Below are 19,608 nucleotides of genomic sequence, written 5' to 3'. Positions count from 1 at the left end.
ATAATTCTAAACTTTTTAACAGTGATGGATGAACAGGGAAGACTGAGGAGAAGGTAAACAGCTCTGTGACTGATGAAGTGATTGGGCTACAAAGCCTTTTACAAGTATTTAAACTAAGTAGATGCTGGGATATTTAAATGAAGGCTTTTTACATATTGTCAGATGTTGGCAATAACATTTATAGGTCCGTTAATGTTGAAAATAAGACATTTACTTCAACATACCACATCTGCCCCATAGGGTTAAACTGTAGAATCTTCCCTCCGATGTATCCAACATGGCGCCCATGATTTGAGTTGGCCAGACTCTGTCTAACATACGTCTCTGACTGAACTGACAAGTGGCTGCTATCTAGTGGTTTTTGGTGGTATTACTACTTGAGTTGAACAGCCAAAAACAACTCTTGTTTGTTTTGTATGCGGTGTTCTTCATATGATTTGATCTAATAACATATATAGTAGATATATTCCTCTGCAGTAAATTAAAAATGTTGTCTAACTTTAATCGTCTAGTGAAGCTGGTGCTTGCGCGGTTTACTGTTTCCTGATGTTGTGACACCGTTGTCAGGAGCCACGTGTGCGTAACAAGAAGAGACACAGGACTCAGTCAACAGAGTCACATCATGCTTTTATGACGAAAAAGGAGTCCATTGACAAGACAGACAGTATATAAAACATACATTGAAATAAAAAAAGAACTCACATGTGTCTTATAGACAAGCACATTATTGTCTTATTCTTCCCTTCGAGACCAAGCAGCCATGGGACTGAGCAAAACGTGGGCGATCGCTGGAGAGAAGAAGCAGCAGATAAATCCTGTTACTATACCTACACACTATTTACAGTTCAACAGTCATTTTCCTCTGTCAGACATGGCAAGGAAGTCTACAGATTTGATGACGTGATATGGCTAATATATCTAATATGTACAGTTTCTGTTCTTCACATCCAGGGATCCGCACATTGCAGCATTAAATATACACATTAAAAACAGTCCAAATGTGATATTTATTGTTTCACATTCTCTTTGATGATTCAGTCATGTGACTGGTCATTGGACACAATTCAGTCTGATAGGCTGAACTGACTGTCTTTATATCAGCTCTGCATTTAATCGGAGCGCTCAGCACCCATTCCTAGGTTTCAGGAGTAGGTAACGACCGTGTCAAAAGGAACAAGTATGCATTAGTGCACAAACTAAGAGTGATCGCTGGAAAATATTCAGAAGTGCTTAACGAGGTTGGTGCCAAGTTGTCAGGGAGAAAGACAGATAGAGACAGAGAGAGAGAGAAATACAGACAGAAAGAGAGAAGACAGGATAAATTTGCCCCCAGCCAAATCTAAGAAACACACTTTTTTTCCCCCCGGTATTGTTTATGATTTTGTATTAGAGCGCTCCAACAAAAGCAGAGTTGTACCTTTGACGGCTTCCTCTATAGAGTGGGAGAAGCGACAGAGCATCTTATGGACTCAGACCTGGAGAAAAATGTCATAATCTGGCACCGTCTCGTTTTTTAAAACAGGAAAAAATGGAATCATTAGAGGTAACGTGGAAACCTAGGAATGAATGCCAACCAGGTCTGTACCAGCTCTGCACGCCTCCTCCTGCTCCAGAGGGATATTTGGAGAGTGACAAGGTTCAAGAATGATCAATGAAAGTATACTATTCATAATCCCATCCCCCATAGAGCATTGATCAGTCCCACAATCCTGCTTGGAATTCCAGTCACTTTTATCTACAGCTTATACATCTGAGCAGATCATCTGTTTGTGGATAGATATGTGTAAAAGTACAATCATCCCAAGTAAACAAATGCTTGTTTTTCTTTAAAGATGCAACCTTTCTTGAAATATTTGTGGATGCACGTGATTCTTTGACTTCGGCTTCAATCGGTACACAAACACGTTTTAATCCACTCGTCTTGTTTCAACCAGTCCCATGGCCATCAACAGTGGCACCCCTGGTTCTCTGTACATGTTAGAGTTTGGCAAAACCAATCACTTTATACAAAAGGCATGCATAGATTTAACCTGCTAAGACCACAAGAAAGAGAAGTTGTTTTGTCCTCTAGAGAGTAACCGATCACTTTTATCAGCATGTACAGAATAACATTTCGTTTTGGCGAGACTGGCAGGGAGAAAGTGTTATTGAGGGTTTGGTCTAGAGACTGAGTCAAACCAGGTCAGAACGGTTGCTTCTGATCAAACAGAGACCTCTCCTGATTAGATACGCCTCCTTCACAGATGGCGAACGACATCCCACACACTCAGTGCTGAGGGGAGGTACCGCTATGGCTATAAGAAAAATCAATGAAGCATTGACTTATGAAGCTAACAGTCAATTTGTTCATTTCACTGCACCAGACCCGGAGCTATTGGCGTGTTTGCCACCACATTACAACAGTACTGGTACATCAGCGTCATTACGTCCCAGTCCCATTTGTTGCTGTACCTAATAGCGACCACTGGGGGTCAGTATTGTCACAGGGGAGTGTTTGTTGTCTGGTCAAGGTTAAGATGAAGCTGTCGTCTACCCAAGGTGCTTTAAGCAATCTGTCAGCAAAGCTCTGCGACAACCCCAGTTACACCAAAACATCACACAGCAAGGATTGGTTTTAGCATCATCTCCTTTGACCTGGTGGAGAATTGACCATATAGGAACAAACACTGAATTCAGGCTCCAGTGTTTGTATGACACTCTGAGAGGACTGCTATGGAAATGCGACTAATCAGCCAAATAATCACAATCAGCCGAGCTCTCTCCATCATCCCATTACTGCTCGTCTCGGCTCTGGTATTATAGCTCAAGTCTAATCCAATCTAAACAGCAGCTACATGATAGTATAAGTAGAATGGAATCAGAAACAACGGGAGGCAAAGGGAGCCCTAAATATAAGGCTAGGATATCTCTCTCTTGGCCAAAAAGAAGTATTGAAAAGAAAAGCCATCTTTAGTACAGAAATAAAACCCCCTCAAAAATAAATAATTCAGTCTTGGCTAGAAATGGTGCCATGAATGTGGTGTCTATGGGTTTGTCTTATTTTGGCAGAGTCTTTGAAGAGTTCCCTTGTGGAAGGTATCTTAACAGTGAGGATGTTGCTGCTGCTGCTTAAATGGAGCGTCTAGACAACGGTACACCAACCCCAGGCAAGGACAAACCAGAGGAGGGGAGCGAGGGATCACTCAGCCTACTTTCTCAAGACTCATGGCAGAGGAGATGAATCAAGCTTGCCCCCATGAGTACCTACAAACACAGTCTGTCAAAGCTGTTTTTTTTTTTCTTTTTTCTATTTTTTTTTGCAGAGAGCAGCTGAAGAATTGTTTGGAAAGGTGTCACTTGTGTCAATTAAACTTTTTAAACATGTCCCTAAAACCTTTGAAAAACAAACCTGTGAGCTGGAGGGAACAGGATAGATAGCAAATTAAACTCCTCCAGCTTTCAAGGACTTTAGGACCTTGAATAGATAGTGCTTCTTTCCAACCCTGACCAACTTAAAAGTGTATCTTTGTTAAGATGACTCTGTGTACCCCAGTGAGCAGGAAGCAAGTGTTGGCTTTTCATTACGCTTTACAACAACCAAACCCCCTTCTGACATTTGCAAGTTAAAGTGTGACAAGATATCACCAAGAGAAAATACATACAGTACAGTCCATGGGTCTTCACATCCAGAGAAAGATCCCAGAGCGGCGCTGTGCAGAGTGGGAACGTTCCAGAAAGGGTTTTTTTTTCAGGAATGGGCAGGACGTGAAATGGAAAACAGTGTTTTTTTCAGGGAACCTGGGTCACCCCTTTCATCTTTTGTCTGTACTCATCCAATCATCGCTCCACGTTTGATGGCATCACGAGGAGCAACAAGTCATTACACGACAACACCGACTCACCAACCACACAGAACACGTGTCTACTACCACACAACCATATTCCAGCCTAATACTGTGAACAGGGACATCGAGGGTTCGAAATGCAAAGAAGACAGGGCAAAGGAAGTGGGGAGGAGGACGGTAAAGACGGGAGAAGGAGAAGAAGGTAATCAAATTAAACACACCCTCGTCTAGTCTTACATTTGTGATTGATGTGTACACAATAACAGCATCGACAATCACTACAGACATTCTCACTGTCTTCTAAACCTAATAGTCACTGAAAAATACCGGGGAATGGAAACACATAAGGGTTGGCGCAGGAAGAGGAGACATCCATAAAGACAATGTCCTGTTCTCAACACCGCGAGAGCCAAACGGCTGCAGACACTGTTAAATGATAAAAAACAGCCGAATGTGTTCATCTATTCTCACTCGGCCTCATGAATCTTTAACTGCTGTTGAGTTATTCATCTTGACACCGAAGATGTAGTTTCATCACTTTTTTTTTTTTTAGACAGACGAAAATGGAGTATGCAGGATTTATTTTAAAAGTTTTTTGAGAGAGTTTTCTATTGCCTCGGGCAAATTGTCTCAAAACAGGATGTTCTTTATGTCAGTAGTTCCCAACTTTTTTATTTTTTTTAATTTTATTTATTTATCATAGTTTATCCTCCTACAATAAAACATTTAATTTATTTTTTTTTTTTCAGTTGCAAGAACTTGTTACTTTATTTTATGTTGGTCAGCACATTCGTGCTTCTGACTGCAGGAACTGTTCTTGTGGGATCTCTTTCAGGGTGTAGATACTTCTAACTCTAACCCATGTATGTAGGAGAAGCTTTACTTAACTAGCAGTGTTCTGTTTTATAATATACTGTATATTTTGTAGAGCTGTAACCTCATCTCCATTTAACGGCATTTAGATTAGATATGTTTCACTACTTTTACTTTCTACTCTCTTTAAGTCTCACGTATCACTTTTTTTTTTAATTATTTATGCACATTTACATTTTTTACACTCTGCCTGTTAATGCAACTCCTTTGCATTTTTTCCACAATCCACACAGTACAGTTTATCCGGCAGTTATATTTTTTTGTAAATTTCTTTATTGTCTGATTTTCCCAACTTCATGCAATCACCACATGAAATCTCCTCGTATGTTCGATTATATGTTGCCATAAACATAATTCTGATTCTGGTCTACAGGTTCTGGTCTACAGGTCTATATGTCAGCAAATGGTGCTGCATTGAATCAGTGCTGTGTTTACTGTATTCCCCCAACAAAAGTTCTGCAAACCAGTGTTCACATTTTTGCTGACATCTTCTGAAATTGCAGAAGCCACAGACATACATTTTTGTTGGATATTAAGCTTAGTCGGGTGTATCTTAATTAAAATTTTTATTATTATTATAGTTATTTAAGAAATTGTCTCATCTATTCATTATGTGATGTCTCAACAACTCTGCTGAAGTTGCCCCTTGAACATCAAGCATTTCCAGCTTCTCATGTCACAATTAGTTCACAAGTTCCATTTTATGGCAGCATAAGATCAATAGTCTTAGATATTTTGTTTGTTTGACCCATTTATTCTCTTTTGCGTCGTCTGCACTGCTCCACCTGGTGTCAGCTCTTACTCACCTGAGGTGTGAGCGGCTGTACACGCAGCATCTAGAGTATTTTCAGGTGTTGAGAACAGAACGGTCCCACATGGACGACGAGGAACTTTAAAACAGCCAAAAAGGTCACAGAGAACAACTGAAGGAACCAAAATGGTGGACAAACAAGAAGAACAGAACACTTCAAAAAGACTTTTTCATTGTTATTTTTTGTTTTTTTAAAACCACAGTACTACTCTCCACTATACGATGCACATGGTGTGGGTAGGGTTAACACGACTTCATTTACATTTTATTCCTTGGTCTCCAGCCAGGGACCCCTCCCAAAGGAGGACCCAGTGGGGGTGTGTGGGGGTGGGGGTGAGGAGGGGGGGGATGCACTGGGCTAGGGGGGCAGAGACATTCGCACACTGGCCGTCTTAGAGGACAGACAGAGAGCACTCAGCGTCACACCTCTTGATTACTGTGGTGCTTTGTAGGTTGTAGGCGGATTCGTGTGTAACTGTGATTGTTGTTTCCATCAGCCCAAATAACCTTGATGTGGTTTTACCTCTTTCGTGTATGTGTGCGTGTGTGTGTGTGTGTGACTATTAGGTGGAACTTCATGCAAGCTCAGGGACAGCAGATGGTCTTGTGATTATCACGGCAGCTTGTAAGATGGCAGTGGCAATCATTGTATAACTGAATCATGCAGACGCTACTATATAAAAACAACCTACACAAACTATGGCTTTGTTACCATTCAGAAAAAATTACATCACTTCTCTCTTGGAGAATGAAGTTTGGCTTTATGGCTCCACATACAGTATTGCTGGAATGTTTCAACAGAGTAAGTGACCACTCTCACTCTGCAGGCTAGTTATTTCACTTTTCCTGAGAAAAGGTGCTATGCGTGTGTGTGCTGTGCGATGTCCACTACTTGATTTATGTGTTTGTATGCGTCTGTCTGAACACCTCTCAGTGGGACTGTGCGTCCTCTGTCTGCCTCTAAGTTTGACCCGACTCTCCAGGCTGCTCCCCCCTGGCAGCACTGTTAAGGTCAGGGGGACCACCAACGCAGCAGAGGGCTGGGACGAGGGGGCGGAGGCCGGCGGGCCTTAACCCCTCCAGTTGATGGAAGAGCATGAAAGGGGCTTGTGATGTTGAGGGGAGGAAGCAGAGGTCGCAGTGACTTGTGTCTTCTCTCCCCTTCTCCCCAGCAACTCTCCTGTGTCCGCCAACCCGGTGCCCCCCCCCCCATCCTTGCTCTCTCTTGCGTTGGTTGCTATGGTTACCGCGGCAGCCTGTGTTCGGTGGGCTTGACTTCCTAACCAAACCCTCCAGGGCACAGGCAGCCGCTGCAGCTCTCGGCCAGTGCGCTCGTCCCAAACTCACACAGCTGATGTTGTTGCGGAATCTCACAAAGAAGGAAAGGCCGAATCACGTTTCTTTTGTCTGTTTGTCATTTATGTGATCCATACCCATTGATCCTCAACAGCTTCATATCCATTATGCTTCTGTTCATCAAACGTGAATCATGAAATATTTGACCCTCTAACAGTCCTCACTGTCCAGCCGTGGTCAGAATAAATAACAGCTCCTAAACATATTCATCTATCTTTCAAAAGCATGTGTTTTATTCAGTGTTATGAACTTACAACTTAACTTTCAAGTGTAACTCTGCATGCATGAACAAGGCAGACTTTAGAAGAGCATAGCTAAAAATTTTATAATGGATGGTAGACACATCTCCAGGCATTACATTCCTTTTTAAATCCCTGACTGCACAGAGTGCAGGAAACGGAAATTTAAATGAAAATTTCATTTTCTTATTAATTTAAATGAGAGACAAGACTATGAATGTTCCACAACTCAGTAATCTTGCCAATTTACAACTTATCTTCGTTAATTCCTAACTATTATTATCAAGCATGAATGACGGGTAGCTCTTTCATCCCTGTTGTTTCTTACAGTTTCATTCAAATGTGTTTTAACCGCAAGCTGAATGAAACCACTGAGAGGCAGAGAGATCAGGGTCATTTTGTTTTCATTATCAAATCAAACCAAATTGAGTCATGGCTCCAGTTTGGAAGTGGGCGCTGAATTTTTGAGTCGAGCCATAGACAGAAACTCATGTGCTTTGAAACTTCTTTGCGAGTCAGTGGCTGTGTGCGTTTGCGTGTGTCAAACACGTTTTTGGGACGTGCTCATGCCTCCCCCGAGGGACCCCTGGCTGCGTTGTTTCATATCATTTTCATGTTGAACTTCCTGGTCCCTCCTGAAGAGCTCCCAGTGACGGGCTCAGATTTCCTGAAGGAGTACTCCACTGTGAAGTTGTTCTTGCGTTGACCGCGTCCCCGGCTCCACACGAACAACAACAGGAAACAGAAGAGGACAACTCCCAGGAAAGTGATGCAACCCATTGCGGTGGAGACCAAGATGGTGGTCAGGTCCAAGGTGAACTTTAGGAAAACGCGTGTGCTGTTCAGATTTGTATCATTGAAGAAGTCGCCACTGTACAGTGAGCGGTTGAGAAAGAAGGCTGATGCAGCATCTAGCGGCTGGCCGCGCACTGTGAGTGTGGCGAAGTAGGTGTCATTGCCCCCGGCGTTACTAGCGATGCAGATGTATGTTCCACTGTCAGTAAGCTGGGCGTAGCGGATCTCCAGGGTGCCACTCGGGAGAACAGTAATACGTCCTGAACTCTTTGCTGTGATCCGTCTGCGCTGTGGGGAAATCCAGACAATAGCAGGTGCAGGCTCTCCTTCAGCTCGACACAGAAAACTCACTGGCTGGCCTTCACGAGCGACTACCTGTAGGAGGTGGAAGAAAGGAGTGCTTAGACTAATAAATGCAAACTATTACCGCCTTCTGTGATCAAACCGTTCAAGGGTTTTAAGGTTTGAAACTAAACATGTTTTACCTGCTGCAGCTTACGGTTGCGTATCTTAGGTTTCTGGCATGTGAAGTGATCAAAGAGTGCAGAATCGGTGAAGGTGTTGAGGCTAACCCCTTGCACCTCCACCGGCCCGGCACACACTGGCACTCTGCCGTCAAAGTTGAGGGTCTTGCGTCTTTGCAGGATCCACAACAGACGGCAGTCACACATCAGGGGGTTCCCATCCACTCTGAGGGTCTCCAGACTGTTGACAGAGTGGAAGGAGCCCTCTTCTAGAGTCTGCAGGTCATTGGAGGAGAAGTTGAGGACCCGGATCTGTCGGAGGCCTCCAAGGGCGTGGGGCTCCACCGTCATCAACCCTGTGCTTACCATGATGAGCTCCTTGAGCCTCAGCAGGTCCTTGAAGGCCCAAGGCTCTAGTGTGGTGATGGGATTGTAGGACAGGTTGAGGTTGGTGAGATGTACCAGGTTTTTGAAGGAGGCAGAGGGGACAGAAGTGATATTGGTGTTTGTGATCGATAGCCAGTAAAGGTCAAGGCCTTGAAAACTAAGAGGGGAGATGTACTCCAGGTACGGCCAGTGATCGATATCCAGACCCCGCAAGTTAGAGAGCTTGCGGAAGTTCTGGTCCTCAAGGGCAGTGATGCTGAGGTGGCGAAGGCGAAGATTGACCAGGCTGCGGAGGTAGGACAGCGTCTGGCCAGAGATGGATGTCAGGTTGCAGCGCTCTATTGTGAGATCCTCGAGGCCCAGCAACCCTGAGAAAGCCTTTGGGTCAGGAAGAACAAGATCGCCAATTTATGTTAAGATCGACAATCAGAAGAAAAGCATGTGTTAACGCTTGATGACAGAAATGTGCGATAAAAGCCATTCAAGATCTTATTTCCCAAATACTTAATCTACATTATTCTCTGTACAACCAGGTCATGCAGCCACTTACGTTATTGCTAGATCTAGAGTACTGGAGTCTTTTAAATAAAGTTGATGTTCTTTCATTGAGAATTTGTTTAGGAGAGCAGTCCTACTACTGACAAGATACTGGAGAGCTTACCTTGTGGGATATGTAAACCAGTTCATTGTCTCCCACCTCCAGGTGTTTCAGACTCCTCAGATCCTGGAAGGTGTAGTCTAACAAAATTACCATTTTGTTCTCACTCAGGTCTAGACTGGTCAGATTGCCCAGCTTGGCAAATGCCCCCATGGGGACTAGTTTCAGCTGGTTCCCTCTTAACTTCAGCACTTTAAGACTGTGGAGAGTGGAGAAGGCATTAGGCTCTAATGTTGCGATGAGGTTCTCACTTAGGTCCACTTCCTCCAGCCGGGGATATGGTGCCAGGTCGCCCGCTTGCACCCATCGGAGCCGGTTCTTGCTGAGATCCAAGAGCTGCGTCTCTGTGGGAATGCCCTCTGGGATGTTGGTGAGCCTCCGCCGCTGACATGACACTGACCTAAGCTGAGCTGAGCACTCGCACCGTGGCGGACAGGCCTGGGCGCTTCCTGGCAGTGACAAGGTTATCACGGCAACCAGTGAAGCAGCCAAGAGCCATCGGGACAACCTCGACCACGGCACTGCGGCACGCCCACCGGGGCCAGGAAAGCCAATCATGGCCCTGGTCCTCTGACTCCTCGCCTGTTTCAGGCAGGGTCAGTGCACCAGACACCTGCAAGACAGAAGGGAGACAGAAATATAAGTGAATGAGAGAGGAGGGAGATAGAAGAGTATTAAAGCATCAGGAAAAGAGGATGCGAAGAAGACAGATGGCGCCTATCATCTCCCCATGAAAATTACATTCACACTGTTGTAAATTATCAATGTCTCCTGCAGTATAAGTCACATTATAGTGAAAGGTACAGAACAGGGACACATCATGACAGGCAGCGAGACTGTTCATCCCAAACCCAGATCACTTGAAGATATTTAAAATCATTTGTCTTTTCACTAATTCATCCATGGTTTCACTCGGAGAACTGGGACACAGGGAGCTTCGTGATAGAGCTCTTCAGCGGAATTCATGCATCTTGCAGCTCCTCTGCTCTCCTTATAGCACGGAGACTGTCTGCTCCCTTCTGACAAACCCAATGAATTTATCATCACCACACATAAACACCGAAAACAGCTCCTCACATTATGTCTGGAAGCCACGCACGGCACACTTTTGAAATGTGAGGAGAAAGAGGTGTTTGAATCATTGTACACCCAAGTCTTCTTATGTGTTTGATCAGGTATGCGTTGAGGTTTGCGTGGGCTTGGCAGTTTGTTTGGGTATGAATTAAAAATCGTTTTGTTCCTCCCTGTGCAAAGATGAGATGAATCACTTGTGCTTTAATATTCCTTCAGGCAACTGATCAAGTCTCCCACGCACTGTTTTCAACATGGAGATGGCCAAAGAGCACCTGGCATTAGATCTGGAACACAACTCTTTGTCCATCTAGTTAGCAGGAAGTTGTGTGAGTACTTTCACACTTATGTGCAAAGAAAATTTAATTTAATAATAATAAGAAGAAAGCATGGAAATAAATAAATTGTCTGCTTTTGCTCACCAGAAATGCTAGATGTTAAACTCTTAACTATTTGCTTGTTTTTCTAATCAAGTGGAAATGAGAGAGAATATATCTTCATCACCAGGGAGTATCATGTTAAAATGCACTCTGATGCTGGCAGTGGAGGGGAGGCAGAGCCAAACAGATTAATAATATATGGGTTGGTTTGTGCTTAATGGGCAGTGTACAGAGGGCGAGGCACACAGTTGAAAGAGCCAAAAAGTCGCAGTCTCTCCCTGTCTCCGCTGCGGGCTTCGCCTCAAGTCTCTTTCTAGCAAGTTGGATTTAGAAAACAGCCCCTTGAACGCCTAATCATGTCTGACTGTTTCAATGCGTTGGCATCACCGGGATCAAACAGGATGGGATGCGATTTAAGCTAAATTTAAATGATGCCAGACAAATTATTTGCACGCATGCACAACACTCACAAATTTTCACACATCATCGCATACACACAGACTGCAGTAAACCCTCCAGATATTCTGTGTCATCTGCAAAGCCTCCGGGTGGCTGAGTCCCTCAATTTTTGACAGCCCCGGAAAAAAAAAAACACACTCTGTTTACAGATCCCATATCTGAAGGATCTGGTTGAAATCTGCCACGATCTTGCGGTTCGCTGGGAGACAAAACTCAGGCACAGAGAAGCTGCTGCGCAGACTGCCGCACAAACTGACCCACTTCTCTGCAGCAACTCAGCCTCGCACTGTCGACCGGCAGCAACTCACCATGACCACAACAACGGAGCGGCAAACCTCGGTGTCTCGGTGGAGTAGGGCCCAAGAGGAGAACAGAGAGATCAGAAAAACCAACACGAGTATACAGATGTTCTGAAATAATGAGCTATTTATAAGACCGGAGCAAACAACTTTTGCATCTGGGTCCCCGCATCTTCTGGAGAACTGTTATGGGAGCGACACGATAATATAGTAAACCATTTAAAATTGTGATTTTGCCTACACTGTCCTTTAACTTGTTTCTAACTTTGATTCAGACGGAGAAAGCTCAACAACATATAAGCTGGATAGGATTGAACATTGACAAGTTGGTACAAACAGAAACCTCCAGGACTGAAACATCTAATTGTCAAGTACTGCAGTTCCTTGAGTCCAGGTCAGTGCTGTCATTGTTGGCTGTCTGTTTTGGCATCACCTGCTCACAGGCTTGGCACATTTTTGGTTTATGCAGGAAGAACCAGAAAATGATGGCAACAACTTAAGGTACCACATTCAGTTTCAATACCATACAAAGATTCAAATCATTTTTGCCTGCACGCTGACACTAACATTAACTTAAAATTAAAATTAACACAAAATCTATAGCATGACTGTTCAGTCAGTTTTGGTATATACCAAGTGTCTACAGTCTCTCTCTCGGTCTCTCTGTCTCGGCGTTAGTGCACATCACCCAGATCTTAGGCCGCGTGATGGATGCAACCTGTCTCCACACCCCCCCTGAGAGTCATCCTACGGGTCAGCGGCGGAGCCACAGCATGAATCAGCGAGTTGACATTGTTGAGGCGGTGCTTGACTCCAGGACAGGGAGGGATCCTTAGAAAACTCACACACTCACGAAAACACTTCATCAAACACATGGACCTCCAGGAGTTTGCGCATCGTGAGCGCCAGTGAGCAGGCGGATAAGTACACACCTTTACTCTCTCCCTCCCTGGCCAAATACCGTGGAGGGCTTGTTCTAGCATTGTTGCGGCAGGTTGCTTTATTAGCAGCTTGCGCGGATCTGTGGATCTTCTTCAAAATGAAAAAAAGCACAGGGTAAGTCTTATATATTGTTTCCTGGACCTGGTCATTGGACAAACACAGAGCTACTAGAAATCCCCCACTACAAACTGCAAATTGCCTTCTGCCTGTTGTTAAGGCAACAGTAGGGTCATATCCCACGACTATCCAGACAGCGAGGAAGGCGGTGTGTCTGCCTCGGGCCAAATATTCAGGGAGAAGCGGAAAGAAGAAAGGAAGGAGCATCATCCAAAAGCTAAAAATAACCAGGTTTTTTTATATAGCTGACCTAATGAACAGATGTTGTGGAGCAGCATCCTTGCTCTAATACATCAACAGCCTGCTCAGGTGCAACGCTGATAACCACAGCCAGGTGTTCCAGACACTGTTTGTTTCACCTGCTACACTCAGTTTAGTGTGACTTGAAGCGCGGCATCTTCAAGAAAATATGCAGCCCAAACAGCTAAAGGGAGAAGATGCAGTAGCTATTGTCTGGTGTGTATTTGTGTGGCACTGTGGTAGCATGCCTGACCGTAAATGGGTCATGCATGTTGACTGGTAGTCTTTGTGAGCCTTTATATTTGGGCAGCAGAGCGTGGATCTCCTCAGTCCGATAAATCTTCTTTAGCGTCCCTTCTCCCTGAGCTTTCCCTCTCTCAGTGTCTCACGTGGACACACGCAGACACACATATGCTCAAAAACGACAGTTTAGCGTCTGTGATGTAGGAGCTGTCGAGCAGTCAGCAGGTTATTGGGGAAAGCTCTTAAATTTTATTGCCGCAAACAAACTGAGATGCCAACTTGACAAGATTTTAAATTTCAGAGGAAGGCTGACGGTTTGTACTTTCCTTCGCTAAGTAGCTGTAATACTAAGTCTGTGCTTAGTCACTCCATTTTAAGCACAAGTCAAGTGTGGGATACAGATTAACTGAGCTCCAAAGCAGAACGGAATGGGGGAGAAGAAAGGAACATGAGGTCGCCCGGAGACGACGACGATGATGCTAAACTTGTATTAATCACAGATTTTTGAATGGAGGAGAGATTACACTTTATCTGATTATCACATTTCATGAAAGAGATAAAGAGATTTATAAATGGAAAAAAAAAGAAATTAGGAAAAGAAAAAGAGAAATAAACAAAATACCCAAACTAAAACCCTCTGGGATAAGAAAGAAAACTTCCATCACAATATAATTAGAAGGGTAAGAAATGAAAGACGCCCCAGGAAAAGGCTCACAGAGCAGGATGCCACAGTGACGACTCTTGCAGTGGGAACCCACAGATGAAACACAAATAAAAAATGCAGAAAGACGAAAGGAACACCAAACAAACTACAAACACTCGCTCATTATCCTCTGGGTTTTGGCCATTAGTTTAAATTATGGCCACCGATTAAGCGACACGCGATGACAGGCGACAACAATAAACCACAGCTCCCGACGCTCGGTAGGAAAGTGGAGCATTTTTCAAGCTGACATCTGTTCGGTGGGCTGCAGCGCGCAGTTTGAAGGACACTGCAGTTGTTTGAGGTTGCAAAAAGACATGATGCTCGCGATGGTGCCATGAAATCCTACTGTAGCCGCAACCCCTTCCTCCTCGAAGAACTCTGAGTCATGGAGGCAGCGAGTGTGGACTGATTGAGACTGACATGCTGCCTGCTTTGACCTTCATCTGATTAGAGCCAAAAACACAATCCTTTGACTTGACAGCTGCAGTAATGTTTCACTGGACAGCCTGTTGTTAAATATAGTAAATATATCAGCTGAAACTCTGACTTTGGGATGTCACTTAATCACTGTTAGGAGTCTTCTAAATGTAGAACATGCAGTGATAAATAATCTTGAGTAAAGTACATTATTATTAATTGCAAAGTTAATAGTTAATTTATTCTAAAAATTTACTGCTATGTACTATTGAATGAGGCAAGATTATATTGTTAAATACATGACCATGTAACTGTGATCACTCCGTCATCTATTATTACATCTATTTATTACATTCAAGCAGCAACCTCCTAGGACATAGGTCTTCAACAGGGGGTCCGTGATCCCTAGGGGGTCTGCAGAGGCAGACCCCCCTTAACATTAATCCAACAAGTTTAAGTAAATGGATAAATGGAGGGAGAAGATGTCATCTTTCAGTCAGCACTTCACTCATTCAGGGATACACAGACCGCCACAGAGATCTTGATCTAATCCCAATAGACCTACATGTCAACATGTCTTCACGGCAGAAATAAACCTTTTCACAACCCGGTACAAACGATTTTTGGCGTCTACAGCTAATGTTCCCAGTCACAGCCATTTGTATTATAACTGGGTTATAATTCTTAAACTCCTGTCTGCCTAGATGTCACCTGCCTGCCTCAGTACCTCACACACTTCAACTATTTTTGGAACAGTTGGGATTTCGGTGGCAGCGTCTTCATCAGTCTTACGGAGGATGTAACAGGACTCAGCCATTTGCATTTATGTGTGATACTTGGACATTGCGGTCGTAAACCAAAAACACACCAGGGTAAAAAGCAAATTCTCTGCTATTAAAGAGATGTTGTGGTTTGTTTCAGCTGACCGTATTTCCATAAATGTGGCTGTTGTGGCTCAACAGGTCATCCTAACTTTGACCTTGCCTCCTCTTTTGGGAAGTAAACTTAAATTTGCAACTCTTAAATAACACACTACTTTGTCTATGAGGCTGGCTTTCATTGCACTTACAGTACACAAATGAAAATACAATACAAATGATGATGATTTCCTTCATTTTGAAAGATGCAAAAGTAAGGCCACTGTCAAAACATAGTCTATATTGGGGAACTGCTGTTGTTAAGTTCTTGTTTTCCCAGTGTGAAGATCCGTGTCTATGTCTATTAAACAAATTTTCTGTGACTTTAATCAAGAAATACTTTTCTTAAGTCGGTTGATCGTAGACTGTTAAATTACTGAAAGAGGAATTAATGCACACTAAGACCAACTTAACACCCCTGAAGGTTTTGTTTTGTCAGCTTCAGTTCAGCTACAGTGATGTAGGACCCAGTGACAGTAGCCTGAGGCCCGGTGTTAGGCTTGAACTCTTTTGCTCTGAGTCCGGTTAAGTCGATCTGTAACCGCGCACTTTTAAAATGAACGTTTTGTGCTACCAAATTTACATTTAAAGCACTGTTAAATGGAACTGACACACACACGTTGGCACTCTCACATGTTCACTGACAGGATGGGCTGATGAGCTGAGGATGCAAAGTAACATGTCTACACTGTCAGCCTCAATCTTCTCATGTGTTCATGACGCGAATCTGCAGTTAAGTGAGAGGCACACAACACACATGCACTGACACTCCCGAATATACACTCATCGTCCTTTGGGGAAGCATCACACGTCTGCTGATGACTGTTTCCTGGTACGGGAGACGACGCTTCATGAAATGAAATATGTGGTCTGACTCACACGGCGTCCTACTGTACTGTTCACCCTCCTACCGGGTGATTCCCAAAATACTTCACAGATCCCTGTGATTTACCTTTGGTGACGTATGTCTGCGTCTCTCCTGAGAAGTGCAGAAAAGCGAGACAGCACAAGTGCAAGAGTTGGTTAGCAAAAGGTGACTCTAACTAAGGAAGTCAAACTCTGGCCTCAGCTTGTTCAACTGCATCAAAGTCACCCAACATCATACTGAAAGTGAACGTCAGCGGAGGAAGCGCTGCAACAATGCCTGACAGCCACAGAGCAACAACACGGCAATCAAAGCTAATTCATGCTGAGATAAAACCACACAAGACAAACAAATAAATACAAATATAAATATATATGTGTGGCTTATTTATCTAGGAGAGAAAATCTTCCAGTTCAACAAACATCCCACCCATAAAAACTATTTACTTTCATCATGCAAAATAATTCACACGCACACAAGCAACCCTAATCATCTTTGTGAGGATCAACCGTTGGCATGATGCATTCCCTGCCCCCCTGGCCCCCTAACTGTAAAGTCTAATGAGGTTTTAACCCTCAAAAACACACACACACACACACACACACACACACACACTATAAATGTCTGGGCTGTCTGGGTTGGTAAGTGGGCAGAAGGTAAAAGACACTAAGTGGATTAGAAAGGAGATGAGCCCAAAAGGTCGTTTCATCTGTGTGTGTGTGTGTGTGTGTGTGTGTGTGTGTCCCATTCTCACTTTGAACTTCACCAACATTGAGACCTCAGTGACGGCGCCGGGGCACAGCAGGGGTTCGGACTGGCAAATCCCATGACACTGATACCTTCAGTCTGTATCAGTTTCACTCAGTGCAGCAGAAAGTACTCAGAGTGATTAATCAAATCCAGCTAATCCATAAAATATACTGGTTGACACTTTTAATCAATAGATGGCCACATGGCTGCATTTGGTAAAACCTCTACTGCCCCATGCACGAATAACTGACAGTTAAAAGAGGTTTGTTTGCCTCTCGCATTGATCTGATCTGAAGGCTGGAATGATGTTAGTCTATGTGTCTTACTGTTACTCTTTATAAGACAGGGACAGTAGCCATGTTTAAATACACATGACAATTGCAACTAAATGACTATAAAACAACAAAGAAAGTAAATGTATCAGTTTTTCCATCAACAACTTAATGACTCAAGCAGTCAGTGACAGGAGTCATTAAATCACAGCAGAATAAGAGGAAAGAAACAAAGGAGAGCAAATGATAGAAATATGGCATTTATGTTCACGCACACCATGTATTGATTTGTGGAACATAACTGTCTCTGCTTCACTCCGCACAGATTTGATGGTCTTGGCTATTTCGTCTATCCAAAACTTCAGCTTTTTTTTCATTTCACTTTTTCACACTATGCTTGGCATCATATCATAAACATCATATATTAATAAGAAAATAGAACTTGTAATGTGAATTTCATTTTTTTTTTTTAAAAAGTCCAGTTTATTATATGTGGGGTGAAAACGTGCACAAAAATCATGAATGAACACGGCTTCAAACCAAACATTAACACAGTATAAGAAGTCTTTGGCCTTGTAGTGTGTCAGGTAGTACTGCACTGATCCGCGTTGTCAAACCTGGACTAGTAACAGCACTCATGAAAGGACTGCACGCAAACTACAACTTATTGAAATGATTCCACAAGGTGAACTTTCTCCGTATGCTCAAAAATTAAGAAAGAAACACCCGTAAAATAATTAATTCACTGCATTAACTTTTTAAGTTCCTGGACCGACCACAAATTCAGGACTGAGAGCATTTGATCTAAAAACATCATACTAATCACTTTTATTTTGTGCAGCTACTTATTCTGCACACATATTACGTGATATTAAGGTCTATGGTTTTGGTCTCAAGCAAATAACACCTCACGTAGGTGCTAAGAAATGTGAAATACTGTATGTAGGTGCATTTGGACAGAAGGATTTTTTTTATAGCTCCTGTAACAGTTTGAAAAAGTATACTCTGGTCGCAATTCTTTTAGCTCCTAACTCAGGGAAGGTTCTTTCACAGCACAAGAGGAATCTTTAGTGATGGAAGTATAGAGTCGCTGGCTCTGGATATACACCAATCAGCCACAAAATGAAAACCACTGACAAGTCCATCTTGTGACAATTCGATGTTATGCTGGGAAACTTCTGGACCTGGCATTCACCACCCACCTATACCAGGCCAGACACCCCCAACCCATAGGAATGATGCTGCAGTCTGACACAGACACACACACAAACACTTTAGGAGCAACTCAAAAAACATGAAAAACAACACAAGGTGTTGACCTGGCCTCCAAATTTACTAGATCCCAAACTGATCAAGTATCTGTGGGATGATCCACAGAGGCCCCTCCCCTCAACCCATTTGACCCAAAGACCCCCAGTAACAACATTATGTTGCGAGACCCCAGGACACCCTCAGAAGACCCATGTCAATTCTCTGATGAGTCACATGAAGGCAGCACAGAGAAATGGACTGACAATGACTCCTGTATGTTATTACACATTTTAACAATGGCCACCTCTGGGGCACTTCGCCGCCCCTACTGGTGGTGTGAATATTCACAGAAGAAAAGTCCATTAAAGGTTTTTAGTTTTCAGGAAGACTTCCCTGTTCAGTTAGTGAATCTGCAGAATTGTTTTGTCCTTACCAAATGACAATAACACATCATGAAATCCACAGCGGTAAAGTGGATACACCTGAGGAGGAACAAGTTTCTCATACTGAATCAGACACAGGAGCAGGAGTACATTTCATCCTTTGGTGTCAAATGTCTCTGCAGCTCTCACTTGTTCCCTCGTGATCTTGAAAGTTCCTGTTGTACTTGAAATCAAATGTGCCACTGAGAACATGCATATGGCGAAAGATTCAATATTTCTGCTCCACTTCTTTGATGTCTTATGTTACTTTGTTCCCCGCGTGATTTTGCTCCCACTCAATACCAGCTTTTGTTATAATGAGCAACTGTGCAGCGCAGTCCACATCATAAAAATCCATGACAAAACATCAATAAAGTGTGTATGTGTGTGCGAGAGAGAGAGGGGGGGAGTGGGGACATGCTTCAACTCTCTGAAGTGATTGTATCTTTGCATTAATTTATTTCTGCCATAATTATTTACGCTGCTCTTTCTGCAAACGAGCCCTGGAAGACAAACCCTGTAGATGATTCTCTAAATCATCCACCTGTCGAACCAAGCGGCTGTCCGCATTGCTGCATCTGATCCTGTCTAGTTGGCTGGATTACAGTAATAACTGGCAATTGTTAAAAATGAAAATTGGTTGAAAGTGTCCCTAGCTGCAGAACTAAGCGCTAAATAGTTGTCAGTGTCTCGGCTTTCGCAGCGGCCTTTATGCGAAATCCCCCCCCGTGCGCTCAAAATAGATTAAACTGGAAGCCTGCATGTAAACCTATACACAGTCTCTCCTTCCAACTCATTTCTCCCTCTGTCTTTTGTCTTTAGCCTCCTCTCTCCGGCTGTAATCTGACAG

General features: G+C 43.4%; 1 protein-coding gene across 1 annotated transcript in view; it reads right to left on the bottom strand.

The window, feature by feature from the left end:
• Nucleotides 1-608: 608 nt before the first annotated feature.
• The window catches only part of LOC125010070 (leucine-rich repeat and immunoglobulin-like domain-containing nogo receptor-interacting protein 3), a 36,277-nt gene continuing 17,277 nt past the window's right edge, over nucleotides 609-19,608 (bottom strand). The window contains exons 2-4 of the mRNA XM_047588405.1: nucleotides 9,411-10,020; nucleotides 8,384-9,127; nucleotides 609-8,273 (exon numbers count right to left, since the gene is read on the bottom strand). Coding sequence (XP_047444361.1) covers nucleotides 7,704-8,273; nucleotides 8,384-9,127; nucleotides 9,411-9,965 — 1,869 coding nt within the window. The 5' untranslated portion in view covers nucleotides 9,966-10,020 and the 3' untranslated portion in view covers nucleotides 609-7,703. The remainder of the gene's footprint in view (nucleotides 8,274-8,383; nucleotides 9,128-9,410; nucleotides 10,021-19,608) is intronic.

Source organism: Mugil cephalus, chromosome 7 (genome assembly GCF_022458985.1).
Source record: "Mugil cephalus isolate CIBA_MC_2020 chromosome 7, CIBA_Mcephalus_1.1, whole genome shotgun sequence".
Classification (NCBI taxonomy): domain Eukaryota; kingdom Metazoa; phylum Chordata; class Actinopteri; order Mugiliformes; family Mugilidae; genus Mugil; species Mugil cephalus.
Note: the sequence above shows the minus strand (reverse complement) of the source record. Positions and strands in the feature narration are given on the sequence as shown.